The sequence below is a fragment of the Colletotrichum graminicola genome (genome assembly GCF_000149035.1).
Source record: "Colletotrichum graminicola M1.001 genomic scaffold supercont1.46, whole genome shotgun sequence".
In the NCBI taxonomy this organism is placed as follows: Eukaryota; Fungi; Ascomycota; class Sordariomycetes; order Glomerellales; family Glomerellaceae; genus Colletotrichum; species Colletotrichum graminicola.
Genome location: NW_007361050.1, coordinates 370749 through 389231, shown reverse-complemented (window position 1 = coordinate 389231; position 18483 = coordinate 370749). Strand labels below are relative to the sequence as shown.

The following is an 18483-nucleotide window of genomic DNA, read 5'->3' as shown; positions in this document are numbered from 1 at the left end:
AAAATAGAAATCTAATAGTATATATATTATATTCTAAGGCTAAATATTTACTTAAAATAACATAGTAATGTGATAATGTGATCTTAGGATAGTAATATAAACAGTAGACTAGTAATTAAATAAGGGTTATTGCTATAAATCTACGTACTTTATTAGAAGACGGTGGATAGAAGGAATATTAATTTGAAGTGTAGGCAAAGCGCCTATAACTAGTATAGACCTTGTAACCTACTTGGCTGAAATCGTAAGCTATGTAGCTACAAACTAGAAACCTTGAAAAATAATCTTGCCCTGTAGTAAAGCAAGAGAAACTGCTTTGTTTTTATCTGAAGCTGATAGAGACTGTTTTGTCTGCTCCGACCCCTTGGTGTTGTGCACAATCAACCCTCCCTCGTAGAGATGCTCAAACTCCACCTTGGCGTCCCATTCATATAATGGGGACCTCTCTCGGAAGTGATACGGCCGACCGTCTTTGTAAACAAGTTCATGTGTGTCTTTCCAGGCAGTGACATGGCCAGTTCGAAAAGTGCCGCAGATATCAACAGCCACTGAGCAGTGCCATGGAGTCATGGATTCGGAATCTGGTGACGGAATCAAGCGAATAGGGATTTTTGTTTTCCCATTCGAAGCATGGATAGACAATCGCACACAATCCGGGTATCGTTGTCGAATTGCCTCTGCAAAGGCCTACCTCACATATTAGTATCTTTTTCCCTCGCAATATGGGAGCATACTTACAGCACCACGGGTTATCAGAGCCTTTGCTGTATCATGGACTTTCCTTTTTATACCCTTTCCAGAATATCCTCGTTCTTTCAGGGGCTTAGTAAAGTCTCTGGTGAGAAATTTGCAGTAGGCCAGGTATGTACACTTCATATTAGGGTCGCTGCTGATGGCTTTGTCCACGTCAAAGTGCTGTGGCAGATATTTTTCCATCATTACCTGCCTGGCTGGCTCGAGCAGGTCCATAAACTCTTCCTTGGTGATTGTGGGCTTCGCGCAGACCCCTACGAGATCCAGAAAGTGAATGAACTCAAAACAGTCGTAGCCAGCTTTCGCTACCATTTGGCGCAAGACGGAATCGTATTCCCAAAGCTCGTCTTCGGTGTATTCTAATATGTCTTTATTGGCAAGTTAGTAACTGTCGCGCTAACAAAGATGAGTCCTCTTTACCGTTGTAACAAGCTCCGTCTGTAGCGATGATCATCTTGGCACCTGGCTCATACAATTGCTTGATTTGGCGGCAGAGGTCATGCAGACGAGCTAACGCTATCTCTTCGCCGAGGTCCGGAAGGTGTCCAAGGACCTTCTCGGCCGTGTTCTTGCTTTTTCCGGGGAAGGCCGGAAGGACCATCTCTATCTGGCGCTTGGCGGCAACGTATTGACGAGCATGAGGTCCAAATGACTCTTTGGTGTGAAAATCAGAGCCATCAGAAGGTAGGTCACTGAACGATACCAGAAGCCTCAAGATAGCATCAACAGTTGCGTCGATAGCTGCATCTTCAGTAGCGGCATTTTTGAACGCCTTTTCGAGGTGGACGATTGATGGCATCGCTAAGAAGGACGTCTCCCTAGCGGGAAAGTTGGTAGTGACGGTGACTGCCGTTGACATGTTGGTCTGGTGAGCACGAAGGACTGGTTTATTTGCTTAATGGCAAGATTAAAGTTCAAATGTTCACCAAAAGGTAAACTAAATGATATGTTGGTGGGCTCTGAGTGAGAATATGATTTGGCTTGATGTACTTGTCTCCAACGGTGCGGTTTAGGCAAAGGTCTCATTGCAGATAAATGGTTTACATCCCGAGACCTTTTATATCTCATCTAATAGCATAGATCCTTTTCTACTATACAAGTACCACTAGCTATCTATATGCGAGGTCTCGAATTGACTAATGGTATTTCAGAAAGCTAAAGAAAGTCCGAATCTCTACCCCGGACTGACAGACCCCGGAATGCCGTCTGATCACCTGTCACAACCGCCGCGCGCGACTTCCTCCAAATGCGAGGCCCACTCAGTCATGCTGTATTGCTGTCAAACCAGGTTTCTGTCGAAAACCTTAACTTGGAAGCTGCTTCGCAGTTCTTGGGTTACATTTTATTGTTCTGGCCCATGTAATGAAGCCACAGTGTTGCCTAATCCCTGGTTAAGACCCGATTATACTACAGTTTATTGTAAGACATGGGTATAACATATCATTACATAAATGGCTCAGGGGTCAGTCGCACCTTGTTTCTTTCTGGAGTCCTTTCTACAGGGCCGCGCGGCAGTGTAGCTATCACACGTCGAGGAACTGCGTGACGGACCTTTTTAATAACGAGGCGACTTTTCCGGAAACTTCGTTGAGAGTAGCAATACTACAAAAACGCATACAAAAACGCCGCACCTCCACAATATCTCATTTATTTGTACTCTATAAACCAATCATCAATAGGCTGATACCTCATACTCTTCAGGTAGAGTGGAGAGGCAGATATCGGGAGAATAAGTCCCTCCTCCATTTTCTGGAGTGTTTTCTACTTTCTCAAAGTCTCTTAGTTCCCAGCCACAATGCCACTTCCTACTCAAACCGACGTTGATTCCATTCTTGAGATCCTCAGGCGCTTTTCTAATCACCAAGATCCGAAAGGTGTCGATGGGGCTGTTCCTTATGAAGCTGTAGCAGCTGAGAAAATCGAGAACTTTAGGGCCGCAAAGAAACCAGTCTCACTCCTTCTACCCGCTTTCCCATGGAAATCGCCAAACCCGCAGAAGACTTTATCTAAGAGTCCTGATTTGGGAGAGGAACTTGGTTTGATTAGACTGAACCAACTTTGCAAAGAGCTGGCTGCAGTCTTTCCCTACGGAGCACATATAACCATAATTTCTGACGGTTCTGTATACAATGGTAAGGACTGCGATTCATCACGGGGACGTCTAGAGATCGCTCTGCTAGGGCATGTTCTGATTCTGGGCTAACACATTCAGATCTTCTTGGCTATCCAGACGAAGATGTATTCAGCTATGGACAAGAACTGCGAGATATGGCGTGTGAAAATGGTCTGACATCTATCTCTTTCATGCGGTTGATCGACGTTCTTGGTCTCAACGACGGCAACGCCATCTCCAAAGAGGTCTTTTTGAGTATCGCTCCAACCTGCCGGAGAGAGCTTGAAAAGGGATTCCTGGATCCGAATTTCAATATCGAGAGGGAAATCAAAGATCATCCCGACACCGCATTGACATATCGGGGTTTTGTCAAGGGCGCCTACGACGACCTCCGATGGGGACCTAATATTCCTGAAGCTGTCAAATCGAATGAAGACATGTACCAGGCCGAGGCACGGCGAGTTGGAGAGCAAATGACACGGCGACTAATTGTGAGAAACCGCACTTCCATTGCCCGACGACCCCTTACTGACACATGTACACAACAGGCCTATGAAAGAGCACTGGAGTTCCGATTTCCAGATAGCATCAGAATCTCGATTCACCCATCGACCGGAACTTCAAAGTTTTCTATACCTCTGATACCTCAACCTGACTGTTTTGGTCTCACACCATGGCACTCTTGCGTGCTGGTGACCGCCCAAGGAGACAATCGCACAACGTGGGTCCAGCACGTGACAGATGCCGAAAAGTATGAGGTTATTAATAGGAACGGCATACCTTACTTTGTGCGTGAGACTATAAGTGGATGATTTAGTTTAAGGTTCTCAGTGGATGTGGCTGAGGCCCCGCTAAGCCAAGTTGACAAGCAGACATCTAGGATTCGACCGGGGTAGTTCATAGCTCAACGATGTCAAACTCAGTGGCAAAGCTCGTGTCTTTACAGTATGCATTCCAGAGTTATTAGGATAAGGGTGTTAGTTGCCCGGCGGAGGGCACCGGGTGAGGAATTGTGGGCATTTCCGGACAGATAGGGGCAGGTTAGATTTGAATGCTGCTTTAGATAAGTTGCCCTACCGTTGACTTCTTCGCTCCGACCAGACCAGCTTTGACATAGGGGCAATCATACAAACAAAGACGGAGGCAGTGCAGCGCCAAGAACACATTGAACTCTGTTTGATTGGTGAGCCGGGTTCAGTATCAGCCTAGCGGTTCTTGTAAGCTGTCGATCAACTACCCGAGGGTCCTAGGTGGGGAAATCAATATAAGAGACCGCACATATACTTGGAGAAGCTGAAACCTAAAAGTTTTAGTTCAAGACAAACAAGACGTCGTCGACATGTAGTAGAGTCATATTGAGGTGGACCAACGTTGCTTCAGCGTGGGTAAGCCAAGCGACCTGGAAGTCAAGCCAAGATTCAACCGCGCGGCACTCCGTACTGTTACATACCCCTGCGCAATGAACGATGGAGTATATAATTCAGGCCTTTCGGCACCCTCGGACACCGCAATTCCTATTCGGTCATCGTATTCCTAGTCACTTGCCTATGAAAAAACCCTGGTCGCAACACGGCGAGCCATGTGGATTCCTCAGATCAGGTTCGCTTGCGAACTCGCACCGAACGTGCTGCTTAGTGGTACGATTTTGACTTTGCAAGGAGCCCTAGCCAGTTCGTCATATATCTGTGTCTAATTTACAGTCGCAGCATACTAATTATATACTTCGAAATTCATTTAGTTTTACTAGACTCATCATAATGCATGATGCATTTCGGCATATTCTGACGTGAAGAGACGTCCTAATAACACGAGGCTCAGCAATTCCGTTTGGTATTGTAGTCCTTGTCGTGGGAACGTGTAACCAGTTCCCGAGTGTTCGAAACAAGTGCGGCCCTGAGCAGATAAACTCTGTCACTCAAAGCTTGCTCCAATAGTGTATGTCAGTTTGATGGGCTAAGTATCGGGCACAACCCACTATCTTGAGATACATATCACTAACGCGGGTTTCAGACGACCCGTTGCTCACGAAGCATTTGCTCTTTACTACTCTGTCCCCTCCAGTTCACCCACTCCCGGCACGGTATTCGACAAAACCTCCACAATGACAACCGCTAAGAAAACGACGCCCACCCTCACCGGCGTGCCAGAAACCCTGCTCGGCACAGTCATGTCCAAGGCCGCTGATGCCATCAGCCCGTCTCCAATCCTTCGGGATACTTGGGCTGCAGAGATCCTGACAAAGGTCGATTACGATTTCAGCCGGCTGGGAGTCAGTGGCTGGCTGCAGGCTTGGGCGGTCGTGCGTAGCCGCGACTTCGACCGCTGGACATCGGAATTTCTGGATTTACACGCCCACTCGCCCAACGGCGCGACGGTGGTGCACCTTGCGTGCGGCTTGGACACTCGCGCGCTGCGCCTACGGCGGTACTTTTCTAGAATGGCCCTGCGGTGGATCGACATCGACCTACCAGATGTCGTTAAAATGCGCCGCGAACTCGTTCCGGATCCCCTCACCGACACCGATAGCAAGCCGTGCGAAGGAAGCACCTACGAGCTCCGCGCCTCGTCGGCCACAGAACGCGGTTGGTACCTGGATATACCGGCTGACAGGCCGACTGTGATTGTGATTGAAGGTCTCAGCATGTACTTGGCCGAAGAGGAAATGCGAGGCTTGGTACGCGGGCTAGTGGACCACTTCGGACAGGGCCATCATGGCCACTTGATATTTGACGCAACCAATTCCTTCGTCATGGCAGCCCAGGGCTGGCTGAATCCTGTTGCTAAGTCAGGCAGCAAGTTGAATTGGTGGTGCGACAACCCTCTATTGATTGAGGCCTGGGCCGAGGACTTGACCTTGCGGGAGGAGCTACTGCTCAGCGGCCGGCCACTTATGAAACAGTGGTCGTGGAAGGTTCGACTTCAGTACGCGATAGCCGCTAGCTTGCCTTGGGTCTACCACTTTCATCGTATGATGAGATTTAGCTTCTAGCTGTTCGACTCTGGCTCAATAGTTAGTTACCTTTATTAATACGTAAAGAGCTGGCGTCGATGAGTTAATGATGTAGAAGTTCACCTAAGTAACGGACTTGATATATGTCAGCCTGTCTCTCTAGATACCCAATATTATGGTGCCTCCTTCCCGCATGTTTCAAGTATTGTCTTCTTCTCTTCATCATTGACAATATGCCTCGTGTTGGTTGGACTTGTACAACACGAGTGTCCAGTTGCTCGCGGGACGCAGTGCGGAAGAGGACTTGATACAATAGATTCAAGTTCTCCGGCTTGCCGCGGGTCAATTTCTCGCACAGTATGTCAACTCCAGTTCTCCGGTAAGACTTCAACAGGGTATCGTCGTGGAACGTCCTAATAAGGTGACTATAGCTCGCCTCCTAGTGCCGGTGATACCGTGCCACACGATGATACCTCAGCGAAAGGTTGGCACTATTTCACCAATGCTGGGCCGACTCCGTTCCATCCAAGGTTGCTACAGATACATACAGTGCGAGCTATCATCCGGGGAAAGCGCCCAAAAGTGGAGGAGTACATCGATGCCTACAGATAGATAGATGATTGTAGGCGTGTGAGATGTCATCAGCTATAGTGACGGCCTTTGCTCTTTTTTTTGGCCGTGATTGCTTATATATACCTGCCCTCACGCACGCTCTATATCAGCTCAAAGTAAAAGTTCTAGGAACTCATATTACTTCCAGGTTCAGTCTCCGTCTTCATCTCCCGAAGTAAGATTGAGGCCGGTTTAGCGGCGGAATTTGAGGCCAAGTCGGAAGCCGAGAGGGCCAAAGTCCCTCAAGAGAAATCTCCCCAGACCATCAAGACCAAGTTGAAATCAATGGTGGGGTAAGGTCCGCCTCGCCCGCTTTGTGATACCAAGTAGAACCCGGACCTTTGCACATGTTGGCTCCGCGCACGCCTCAAGGTCATAGTGGTTCTTCAAGTCAACATACCCACTTCTAGGCCACCTAGAAATAAAGGCCACTTAGTAATACCTCCCAGCTATCCTATTAGTAGATCCTCTTACTTCTGAGTATTATCATATTTTCTACTTTTGCCTAAAGGCTTGATTTTTTAGAGCATCTTTTTGTACAGTAATGAGCTAGTATGTTGTCTATTGAACTAATCACAAAAGTTGACTGATACTTGTCAATGGTATTGCTGGTCGAGTCAGTTGTCATTAGTAATGGATAGTACAAAGTGGCGCGACGTGGTATTCGTGTAGAGAATACGACGTTCTAGAGTGGGGTGTTGTCACTCGCAGTCAACATAGGGCGGTGTCTGGTCAGACGATCATCACAAACTCCGAAAGACCCGCGGGACGGCTCATCTCAGCAATGTCGTGTAACATTGCCTCCGTACGACCGCAGTGGAAATACATGAAGTGGAAACAAGAAAAAGGCGGTGCAGGTGAAGGTGCAACGTCAAACGGCACGGCATTGACTGGCAAGACATTAAGACTCAAGGGTTCAAAATGGCCCATGCCTCACAATAGGTTCAAACTAGGGGAGGTACTGATGACTTGTTGATGCATTATATGTGATGCGTAAAAGGCTGCTTATCTTTTCTTCTTCTGTTTTCTTCCATCACCGAGATCCACATTGGGACAGCTTAATACACGCACTATTCGCTCTACATAGTAGAAGCATGTGGCCCAGTAATATCTGCATTTGTCTTTCCTTCCCGAGAGGAAAAGGAACAACCATCTAGGTGGAGTACAGGCGGCACTTCTATGCTTGATACTATATATACTGATAGCCTGATTAGATATTGATTGTCTTGGTGGGGTGTGTAGGTAGATGGTTCCAGCTACTATGGTAGGGACATCTCCACCTTAGGCTGCCTAGGAGTTGTAGGTGTGTTTTATTACAGCACCATCGTCACCCACCTAGATGTACTGAGCGGAAATAAAAAGCAAAAACATACAACACCAGGTATTCGCTGGTCGTCACCGACCCAACTACTAATCCGGCCCTCACCGGCTTATCTATGGGAGAGCGGACGGGATCCCGAGTTTTCCAGTGGGTATGGTCGTGTGTATCAATTTATCAGTTTTATGCCAGTTATATTAGCACACTACAAAGATGCACCACCCTTGTCAATCCTAAAGCATCTCATACCCCAACGCAGGAGCTACAATTCAAATATCAAAAGTGTTATTAATCACAATATCGACAAGACCATGGCCCTCAGGTGTACGACTGCGACTATATACCTCGTCCTTTTGTGTAGGTTCTTCACTATACCCAGACACTCCTTCGTCGCTATGCTTGCCTAGTTATGCATTTAATGAAGCCTGTTAACTCAGATTCTTGTCCTTTCATGTGAATTGCAAGAGGCAGTCGTCATATAGGATAAAGGAGTCAGCAGATAGGCAATTAGAGTTCAGTAATATACCAAGTAGTGTTATATCGACTTATACAACTATTATGTTATATATATACTAGGGAAAGTGGTTATAGGTGCAAAAGTCTTTACAAAGATTATACTAGCAACTTCATCAAAAGCTAGGCCATCTCGTTCGTCTTTAGTATGGTGTAACCATGCTTCCTATTGGTGTTGTCCTATCTGGCCTTGAGGTTAAGGTAAGCCAAGTCTATTAGCGCCACTCGCTAATTCACACGTCAGATTCTGCCATAAACATGCTTCTTCATTAGCTTACCTCCTGCTGGTCTGCGTGGTGCGCGACAACTATTTTGAAAGCTGCAAGAAATCAAGTGCATCTCGTCTCCTTAACCTCTTTATCATTAGCCTAAATAACATAGTTTCACGCTACTATACTATCTTCCTACTCTTAGCATCCTCTTACTCCTCAACATATCACGTCACAAGATCAACGCAGGCGCTGACTGTAAACCGAAGGATAGTAGTGTCATGGAGTACGCATTCCGTCCCATGTTCTAGTAGCTAACACTCTTTGTTGTCGCTTCCTTCTTCTGCACTATCTAGGCCGCCCACTACGGTGGAGCGGCCTCCGCAACCACGCCTCCAAATACCTCGCAGAAAGAGAAACCCCGTTTTCTCGCGAGACCAGAACCACGCTATACGCGTTAGCTAGCGCCGTACTACCTCCATTCACGCCTACAACGAATTGTTGCCGTCCTACTATACCTAAGTGTGCTGGCCTTACAGCTACATCACGGCAGCCATGTCCTTATTACATAGTGGCGGCTGCTAGTTAAACTATGTATGCAGAGGTCTAGGGTAGCGCTCTAGGAGATTAGGGTTTAAGGAAGCTACGTTTTGTCTATTCTTGTTGTTCTTTATGCTAGGCAGGCCTTAGTTACTTTCGGCTGCATTATCTTGTTATTTTAGGTCTAGTGTCTTCTTAAACTTATGTTAGTCGCAGCATGGTGTTAACTTAATCTTAGGTGTTAAAGTTATTTCTTATTCTGTAACGTACACATAGGGGTAAGATTCGAACGTTATTGACTCGCCCTTTAGCTAATCGTGGTAGATTTAAAGGACTAGGCCTAGAACCTTAAAGTCGTCAAGCACGAGCCTTACAGTTTCTTAAATATTCTGTAGCTAGCCAAGCAGCATGCTTTCTAGAGAAGAGATAAATATGTTGGTGTAGACGCATAGCATTTGGTCTCATAACTGAGCATGCTCTGGTTTACACCTAGAGGCTTACTATAAGGGCGGGGCTACTAGATTAGTTTACACTAAGGCTACTTAATAGACACTTCTTCTACTATAGTACCTATAGATACTATACTTATATCTAAGATTTATGCGTAAGACTAGAAATAGAAGTTGCTACAAGATAGCTTAGAGCCAGTAAAAGGTCAAAAGTCCAGTAAGAGAATAACTTAGGAATAAAGCCAGTAAAGGGACATAATCGTTACAGTCAGGGTGTAGGCTTATTTATAGATTTATTAACTAATACTCTAGAACAGAAGAGGTAGATCTAGTTTACAATTCAATAAGGAATTATAGCTCAGGCAGGTCAATTAACAGTACCTATTATAGATACGCTTTTAAACCTCTCTTCCTAGCCCCACCAAACAGCAAATAGCAACCTTAGAGAATAAGATATACAATTTAACACTATTCACCCTAGCTATGTAGATTCTTATAGAAGCTATATTATAACTATAACTAATATTAGACAGGAAATAGTTAAGCTAACCTGTCTTGACTAGTGATGGAGACGCGCGCGAATTAGTGACCCTCTTGCTAGTTAAGAGTCTAATAGCAAGAGTTTAGGTACTTAAGCAGCGGGTTCCGGTCTAATCATACAGCGTCAGTGGTTAAGCAATAAAGCCTTTAGTGTTACAGTAAAAACACTTAATATTAGTATAGCTAGAGCCTGTTTATTAGATATATAGCTAACTTATGTAATTTACTTATTTTTACTTTTGTAATAACCTTTCCTGCTTCTTTATCTAGGTTTTGAAACATACTAGTAACTGTCTAGCTGACCCTCTATAGCTAATATATTAAATCTATATATTATATGCCTCCTAGCTATAAGCTTAAGAAGGAGGATTTATATATATAAGTCTATAAATTAAATCTTTTACGCTAAATATAAATGTTTCTATAATTAGTAGCTAATTATTTATTATTTGAAGAAGTATATTCTATTCTCCCTTTTATAGCCTTACCTAGATATTATGTTTATTTTTTTCTTTAGTGCGCCTATATATATATAGTCTTTATATATAAACAGCTATATTAGACTAAATAAATAGATAAATAGCTCTTCTTATTATAAAGCTATTATTCTTAAGACTATAATAAGTAGTAACGTTACTTATTATTATTATAAGAGGGCCTTAGCACCCTCTTAGTAATATATTATATATAAGTCTTATTTTATTACGCCTTCTAATAGATTATAATAAAAAAGTAAGAATAAGAAGAAAAAGAAGACAGATACCTTATTCTCTTTATTTTATAGCTCCTATTTACTAACGCGTACTATACTAAAACTATAATTCTACGTTCCTATATAAGTAAGCACTATAGCTAATATAATTATTAATATTACTATACTCTCTATAAAGCTAATTTAGTAACTAAGTAGTATAAACCTTAGTATATACTACCTCTTTATATATATTAATAAGGTATATAACTAACTTTACTAGTTAGGTAATAAGATCTTTAATATTAATTATACCTATAGTTAGTCTATCTTATAGTCTATTACCTTTAGTAACTAGGCCCTCCTTACTAAGGTAATATAGGCTAGCGTGCTAGTAAACCTTCTATAGCCTCCTAAGTAGAGGAGTATTAACTAGATAGATAAGGACATTACACCTACTAACAGATTCTATAATAACTATATTATAGGCTAGACACTACTACACCTAGTAGCTACTCTTAGCTATATCTAAGAGATATAGGTCCTCTTATAAGTAAACACTAATATTAACGCTCTTATATAATACTACTAGCTATACTATAGTAAGCTAGACACCTAGGCGCTTATAGATATAGTAGCTAAATACGTAGCTTATATACCGCTCTATATAGCGCTTTATAACAGGCAGAAGGCTGTTACGCTAGTGCTTATAGCAGCTAGTGCCTCTCTTATCCTTAGAGGACTAGATCCCCTTAGGGTCTAGTAGCGTAACGTATAAAATTAGACTATCTTTTATAACCTCTATTAGTATTAAGGTTATAAAGGCCTATAAAGGCGTATACTATACGCTATTATTAACTTCTATAAGGCCTATATACTTAACGCTATAGATTTTACTAGGTTTACGCTATTAGTAACTACCTATATAGTAAGGTAGTTCTAATACGCCTATAGGCTACTCTAGCTTAGCGCTAATCCTCTACTATATCTAGCGTAAGGTATAAACACCTACCTTTTTTATATTATACTATAGGCTGCTATTAAGCTAGGTAGTAAGCTATAGTTAGATATTACCTTTTAGCTAGGTATCTAGTAATATAATAGTGTTACTAATATACTACTAATAATAGAGGTCTGTTATCTCTTTAGCCTAAAGGCTAACCTATAGACCTTAGTGTGTTTTATTAGCCTATTAGTTAATAGTATAGTAGCTATAGGTATATTAAATAACTAAAATAGGGATAGTTATACTGCTTTACACCTAGTAGCTATACTAAGTAGTAATAAGGATATAGTAAAGTGCGTTTTAGACCTCCTTATTACTATAGGGGCTAACCTAACTATTTAAGATAATAACAGCTTACTCCCCCTTAATATTACTAAGGACTAAAGTCCTAAAATTAGATTAAACGTATAGTTATATAAGCTGGGGACTATCTAGGCGCCTGCTGCCTACACTATATAGGACTAAAGCAAGGTTACTAAGGGGTATTAAAGCCTTTATATTATAATAATAGATATTCTTCTAGACTAGGACCCCTAGGTAAATAGTAGCTTTTTATTAACATATAGCCTAATATAGGCCTTATATATCTACGTCTAGTAGTACTTCTGCCTAGGGAGAGAAGGCTGCTAGATAGCTGTCCTATTTTAGTAGGCTGTTATAAAAGACTACTTTAATATTTTAGTATATATAGTATAGTCCTAAGACTTACCTAAGCGCTACCTCTATATACTATAGTATAAGTTAGACTTAAAGTTATATACTATCTTAAAGATTTACTATAGTAATAAAGGAGGGCTTACTTATATTATAGTATACTTAAAGGTAAATAAAGTAAGAGGTAAGAGAATTCTATTAGGAGATTTTATTATTATAGTTAAGTTTTATAACTATAACTAAGCTATAGCTATATTTCTATACTATATTATACTATATATATATATAGTGCTTATTAGATCCTAGTAAGTATTTTACCTCTCCCTCCCTCCCCCCTCCCCCCCCTATTAACTTATTATTGTTAATCTAGATTATCCTAAAGAATAGTTAGATACTATAATAGGTAATAGAATAGGTTCTTAAGAAGAAATAGCTAATATGTTTTCTTAGTAACTTAATTAACTAAAAGTAGAATAAAATATAGTAGGCGTCTTTAAATAGTAGTGCCTAAGTATTATATAAAGTAAAGTTAGATTATTAATAGCTATTTAGTACGTCTTATTTATATTATTCTATAGGTCTATAGTAAGTAAATTAACCTATAAGATACTAGTAGCACCTAGCGTAATACTAAAAGGATAGCCTTTTATTAAACTAAACACCTAGCTAGTAGCCTATTAACCTAAGCGTTTAAAACACTACTATACTAACTTTTAATTTTTACCTTATTTATAAACTAACTAATAGATATAATATAGTAAAGACTAGTATTCTTAAGAGTAAAAATGATAATAGGCTAGACCTAGGCAGGTGTTAAGAAAAAGAGAGGTAAAGTAATAAGTAACTAAAAACTAAGATAAAATAGAAGCTAAAATCTAGCTCTACTAGAAATCCTCTAAATCTCTTATATATAGTTATATAGTCCTTACTTTATCCCTACTTTAACCTTACTTTAGCCTTATACCTTTTTAATCTCTAATAGTAAGGTAGTAGTAAAGATAATAAGGGAAAGCAGCCTAAGTACTATATTTATTATTAAGTGTAATTTACTAAAAGTATTACTAACTATCCTTTAGTTAAATATAAAGATAATATAAATAAGTAGTAGTAGTTCTTTAGATTAAGGTATAATCTATTTATAGGTAGATATTAAGTGCCTAGAGCAGGCCCTTAGGGGGGTACTAGTAGTAAGGCTTTTAGTATAAATATTTAATCTTAATAGCGTAAAGACACCTTTAAGTGCTACTTATATTAACTTAATATAATAAGGAGAAATCTAAATAGTAAGATAAGTAGAAAATATCTACTTTCTCTTTTTATATAAGTACTTAAAAGTATTTAAAACTTCTCTACTTAGATAATTAACTAAAGGTCTACTTTAATAATATAATAAAGGCACTAGTTATAAGTAAATTTTACTTATAATAGTAAAAACGCTTACTTATTATAAGTAACTAGCTAACCTAAGTCTTTTTTAGTTAAGGATCTATAGTAAAGACCTAGGATATATCTCTAAGGGGTTTAGATAAAAAAGTCTTTTACCTTTCCTAACACTTAAGACCCTTAAGCTTTAGCTAGCTAACTAGCTTACTTAGGAGTAAGTTAGAGTAATCTCTAGTCTCTATAACCTTACCTTAGACTTTCTCTCTAGTAAAGCTAAGCTATAAGATCTCCTTAATCTTCTCTATTTATTTCTACTTAGCTAGCTAATAAGACTTATAAAAAAGATTACTTATAAGCTCCTTAAACTAAAAGTATAGTCTAGTAAAGCACTTATTAGTATTAGAGAGCTACTTTATTAATAAAGCCTATTAAATTAATTTAGCTTTTACTTCTTATTTATTATTATATATCTTACTTACCTTAGTTATTTAATATAAGTTTAATAGTATACTAAATATAGACTAGCTTATAACGTTTTATATACTTTAGGTAGCCTTTATATAATATAGGCTTTAGTCTTAGTATGCTTTATATTATTTATACTTTTAGGTAAATAAAACTAATAATACTTAAGAAGTACTATATAACTTAGTAAATTCTTATTTACTAAGTAATAATACTAATTTATAAGTATAATTATAATAGCTACTTCTTTTTTATAGTCTTTACTATAGCTACTATACTTAGTTCTTCTGTCCTTACTTAGCCCTCTTATTTAGTAACTACTACTTTTTTTATTTAGTTTCTTACTACACTCTTATTTATTTATTTTATATCTATATCTTTATAAAAAACCTAGTCTCCTCTAACGCTCTTATAACTAACCTTAGTTATATAAACCTTTTATTACCTAATTAACTCTCTTAGCTATTTTCTTTATAATATAATTATAGTTAGTATAATTACCTTCTAGCTAGCTTTTTATTATTTTTAGTATAGTAACGCTTAAATTAGCTTTACTATTATCTTTAGTACGCTATAAAGGTGCCTAAGCTAAAACTTTTTAGCTTAACGTTTTATCTCTTTATAGTATCCTATTACCTCCTCCTAGCTCCTAACTATTAAGGTCCTCTTACTAATAGGGTTAGTTTACTATAATATAATAGCGTCTTCTTTTTACCTTATATATTAATAGTACTACCTCTAAAGCTTATCTTATATAATAGTAATAAGTATAGCTAAGATAAAACCTTAGTATTAAAGAGGCTTATATATAAGGTTTATTTCTTAGTAAGATATAGCCTTTTATCTCCTGCTTACTAAAGAATATAACTAGTTCTATAATAGCCTTCCTAGCTAACCTAAGCTTATAGCCTACTCTAGCTTAACACTGTTCTACTTTAATATTATTAACCTATAGTTATTAGACTATAAAACCCTAGCTACTATTAGTAAGTATACTATTATTAGTAAATAAAATAAAGAACTTTCTCTCCTAAGGGACTAAATAGTAAGTATCTTTACTAGGTAGGATATTAACTAGTAGGTAATAAATATCCTCTATATAAGGTATATTAATAATAAAATACTAGTAATTATCTTTATCTTAGTCTTAGTAGGCACGCTATAAAAGATAAGCAGCTAGGTTACCTTAGTATATAAAAAGGCCCTTATTAAATATAGACTAAATAACGTCTACTATAAGATTAAGAAGTCTAAGCTAGTAAACCTTACCTTCTGCTTTATAGTTCTATAGTAAGATACTTACTAGTATTCTCCTTATTTCTACTTCTATATATACTAACTCTCTAACTAGTTAGGTATAAGTATTACTAGCCTAGAGTAATAATATTATAAAGGCACTAAAGGTATATACTTATATAAAGCTAGTAGTAAGCTAGGTAAGATATTTACCTTAATATATTAATATATTTACTATTATAAGTCTAAAGTAGGCTACCTTCTTCTAGAAGAAGCGTTACTACTTAAGAAGCCTATTATATACTTACTAAAGGGCACTACTAAGTAGTTAGTAAAAAAGCTTTATAAGTATAAGTAAGAAGTAATTAAAGACCTTAAGGAGAAAGAGGCTAAAGGAGAATACTATAAATAAGATAAGTAAAGGAGATTAAATAAGGTTACTAAGTACTAATAAGATATATATAAAACTAACTATATACTATAGCACTTTACCCTCTATAAGGCTTTAGACGCCTAGGTTTTTAGCTATGTTATATACATTAGTAAATACGTAGTATAAACGTCTAGTTCTTTTAGTAACTAATACTTAATATAGCTAGAGGCTAACGCCTATAAAAGACGCCTCTTTAAGCTCTCTAATTATATTTATATTAGCTAATATAACCTATACACCTTATTTTCTTATAAGTTAGTAGCCTATACGCTAGACCTAAATAATAATAGCACCCTTTATATATAAAGCGTTATTACGGTTTCTAAGCTTTAGAACCCTAAGATAAAGTATATTATTAAGATAAAAGGCTAGATATTAAACCTCTTATTTAAGTTAGTAAACTAAATTATATTTATTACCTATAGAATATTAATTAGCTAAAGTTCTATCTCCCTAAAGTGTTATATTATAGTACATAAAGCCTATCCTAAGTTTACTTAATCTAGTAATTCTAGTGCCTATATATTTAACCTAAAGGGATAAGCTATTAGTATAGTAACTAGGGGTATACTACGCCCTAAAGTCTTATAAGGGGATAATAACTATAGCCTAGACTAAGTAATAAATATAACTTATATTACTCCTATAAAATTACTTTTAGTAAATATAAAAGCTTATAGCCTAATAATAGAGATATTATAATAAAAGAATACTTTAGCTAGGGAATATATTTTTAAGGACGCCTTACTATATAATAAGTAAGGGTATAGACTAATATATAACAGCTAGTAATACCCTAAAGGTATATTCTTACTTACTTATCTTAATAGGAATTAAAAATAATTTACTCTTACTACTTTCTATAAGGTGTATTAGCTAAGGGCCTAAATTAAGGAAGAAGATAGACGTTAAATTAATTAAATTAATAGATAGGGGTATCTGTAGATATAGAATTTAACTTAGCTACTTTAGCTAGCTAGCTAGGCTAAAGGGTAATATATATGTATATGTTACTAGCTAGGCTAATATATTGCTAATTAGCTAGCAATTAACTAATCTATAGGCATCCTGCCCCTTAGCCTAGGGATATTGTTATAATTACCCCCCTTCCTAGAAGGTCTGGTCTTTAGGCTGTACGCCTAGATAGATAGGATTTAAACCTAGATAGTAGGATTTAAACCCTTTTAATTATAATAGTTAGGTGTTAATAATCTTTATCTGCTTTTTAGTAGGATTTATTTTAGGTGTTAATAACCCTTATCTGCTTTTTAGTAGGATTTAATTTTAGGTGTTAATAACCCTTATTACTATGTAATTAGCAGCCTATTAGTAGACTTATAAGGCCCTTATCTACTTATTAGTAGGATTTAATTAGATAGGATTTAAACCTAATAGTTAGGTGTTAATAACCTTTATTACTATATAATTAGTAGCTAGTTAGACTTATAAGGCCCTTATCTACTTATTAGTAGGATTTAATTAAATAGGATTTAAACCTAAAAGTAGGATTTAAACCTAATAGTTAGGTATTAATAACCTTTATTACTATATAATTAGTAGCTAGTTAGTAGACTTATAAGGCCCTTATCTACTTATTAGTAGGATTTAATAGTATTCTTTATTAGATATATTAATATTATAGTAACTAGCTTTTATTTTAGCCCTAAGTTAGGCTACTATTACTAACTGTTACTTACTTTAGTAAATAGCCTTAGTATACCCCTTCTTATAGTCATATATATATATAGCCTTACTATAGCACTTCTTAGCACTATAGCCTAGCTTACTACACTTACTATAGTTAGTAGCTAGCCTTACCTGCTTAGCGTCTACTAACTAAGGCCTTTTTACTAATAGCTTACTAAGTAGTAATTAAATAAAGCTTTTTATAGAGGTCTAGCTAGAAGCCTAGTTAGCCTAGAGCTCCTATAGTCTCTTAGTAGTAAGGGTAACGTCCCTTAGCCTTTAGGTAGAGTGCTTCTGTTATACTAGTGCCCTCTATAACCTTAGTTATAGGCAGTAAAAAAACAAGAAGGCTAAAGGCTAATTCTCCTTCTAGTTAAAGCCTAAGGCCTAATAGATTACTAACTATTTAGTAAAGAATAATAGTAGTAATTAATCTACCTATTAGGCTTTATATAGCTAGCTATAAAGATAACGCTTTTAAAGCTCTAGATTAATATATAATTAGTAAATAAACGCTTTAAAAGCAGCCTAGAGGCGCTTACTACTTATAGCAGCTTAATAATTTCTTTATTACGTCTAGAGCGTTAGGGTTACCTTTATAAAGGCTTATTTAATATAGTAGCCTTTAGATACTATTAGCTAAAGCTAATTACCTACCTTAATAGCTACTAGCTAATTTACTACTTACTTAGGTGTACTATTTTCTTATAAGGTGCTATAAGTATACACTAGAAGGCGCTTATATTACTTCTTAGCTATTACTAGGTAATTAGTAAGCAGTTATAAAAGGGCTATATTCTAATCCTAAATAGTCTGTATTAGCTTTATAATAAATAGAGTAGATAAAGGTAGCTCTAGTTTAATTTAGTAAGTAGTTACTAAAGAGTATATTAATTATAATAGTTAAGATTATAATAATTTATTATCTATTT

At 37.8% G+C, this 18483-nt stretch overlaps 3 protein-coding genes and 1 non-coding gene across 4 annotated transcripts; 2 read left to right on the top strand and 2 right to left on the bottom strand.

Moving 5' to 3' along the window:
• Positions 1 to 264: 264 nt before the first annotated feature.
• GLRG_09271 (pyoverdine/dityrosine biosynthesis protein) lies at positions 265 to 1612 on the bottom strand (the record flags this gene model as incomplete). Its single annotated transcript, XM_008099956.1, has 3 exons — positions 265 to 687; positions 739 to 1121; positions 1174 to 1612. 3 exons carry the CDS (start codon positions 1610 to 1612, stop codon positions 265 to 267), a joined length of 1245 nt encoding a protein of 414 aa, XP_008098147.1.
• A 936-nt stretch (positions 1613 to 2548) lies between these two features.
• GLRG_09270 (pyoverdine/dityrosine biosynthesis protein) lies at positions 2549 to 3710 on the top strand (the record flags this gene model as incomplete). The annotated part of the gene is made up of 3 exons (XM_008099955.1): positions 2549 to 2885; positions 2966 to 3654; positions 3684 to 3710. 3 exons carry the CDS (start codon positions 2549 to 2551, stop codon positions 3708 to 3710), a joined length of 1053 nt encoding a protein of 350 aa, XP_008098146.1.
• Positions 3711 to 4967: 1257 nt separating this feature from the next.
• GLRG_09269 (O-methyltransferase) lies at positions 4968 to 5855 on the top strand (the record flags this gene model as incomplete). Its single annotated transcript, XM_008099954.1, has 1 exon — positions 4968 to 5855. One exon carries the CDS (start codon positions 4968 to 4970, stop codon positions 5853 to 5855), a length of 888 nt encoding a protein of 295 aa, XP_008098145.1.
• Positions 5856 to 7794: 1939 nt separating this feature from the next.
• GLRG_12536 lies at positions 7795 to 7910 on the bottom strand. Its single transcript, XR_001139470.1, has one exon. It is a non-coding gene; the product is annotated as a 5S ribosomal RNA (ribosomal RNA).
• Positions 7911 to 18483: the final 10573 nt, after the last annotated feature.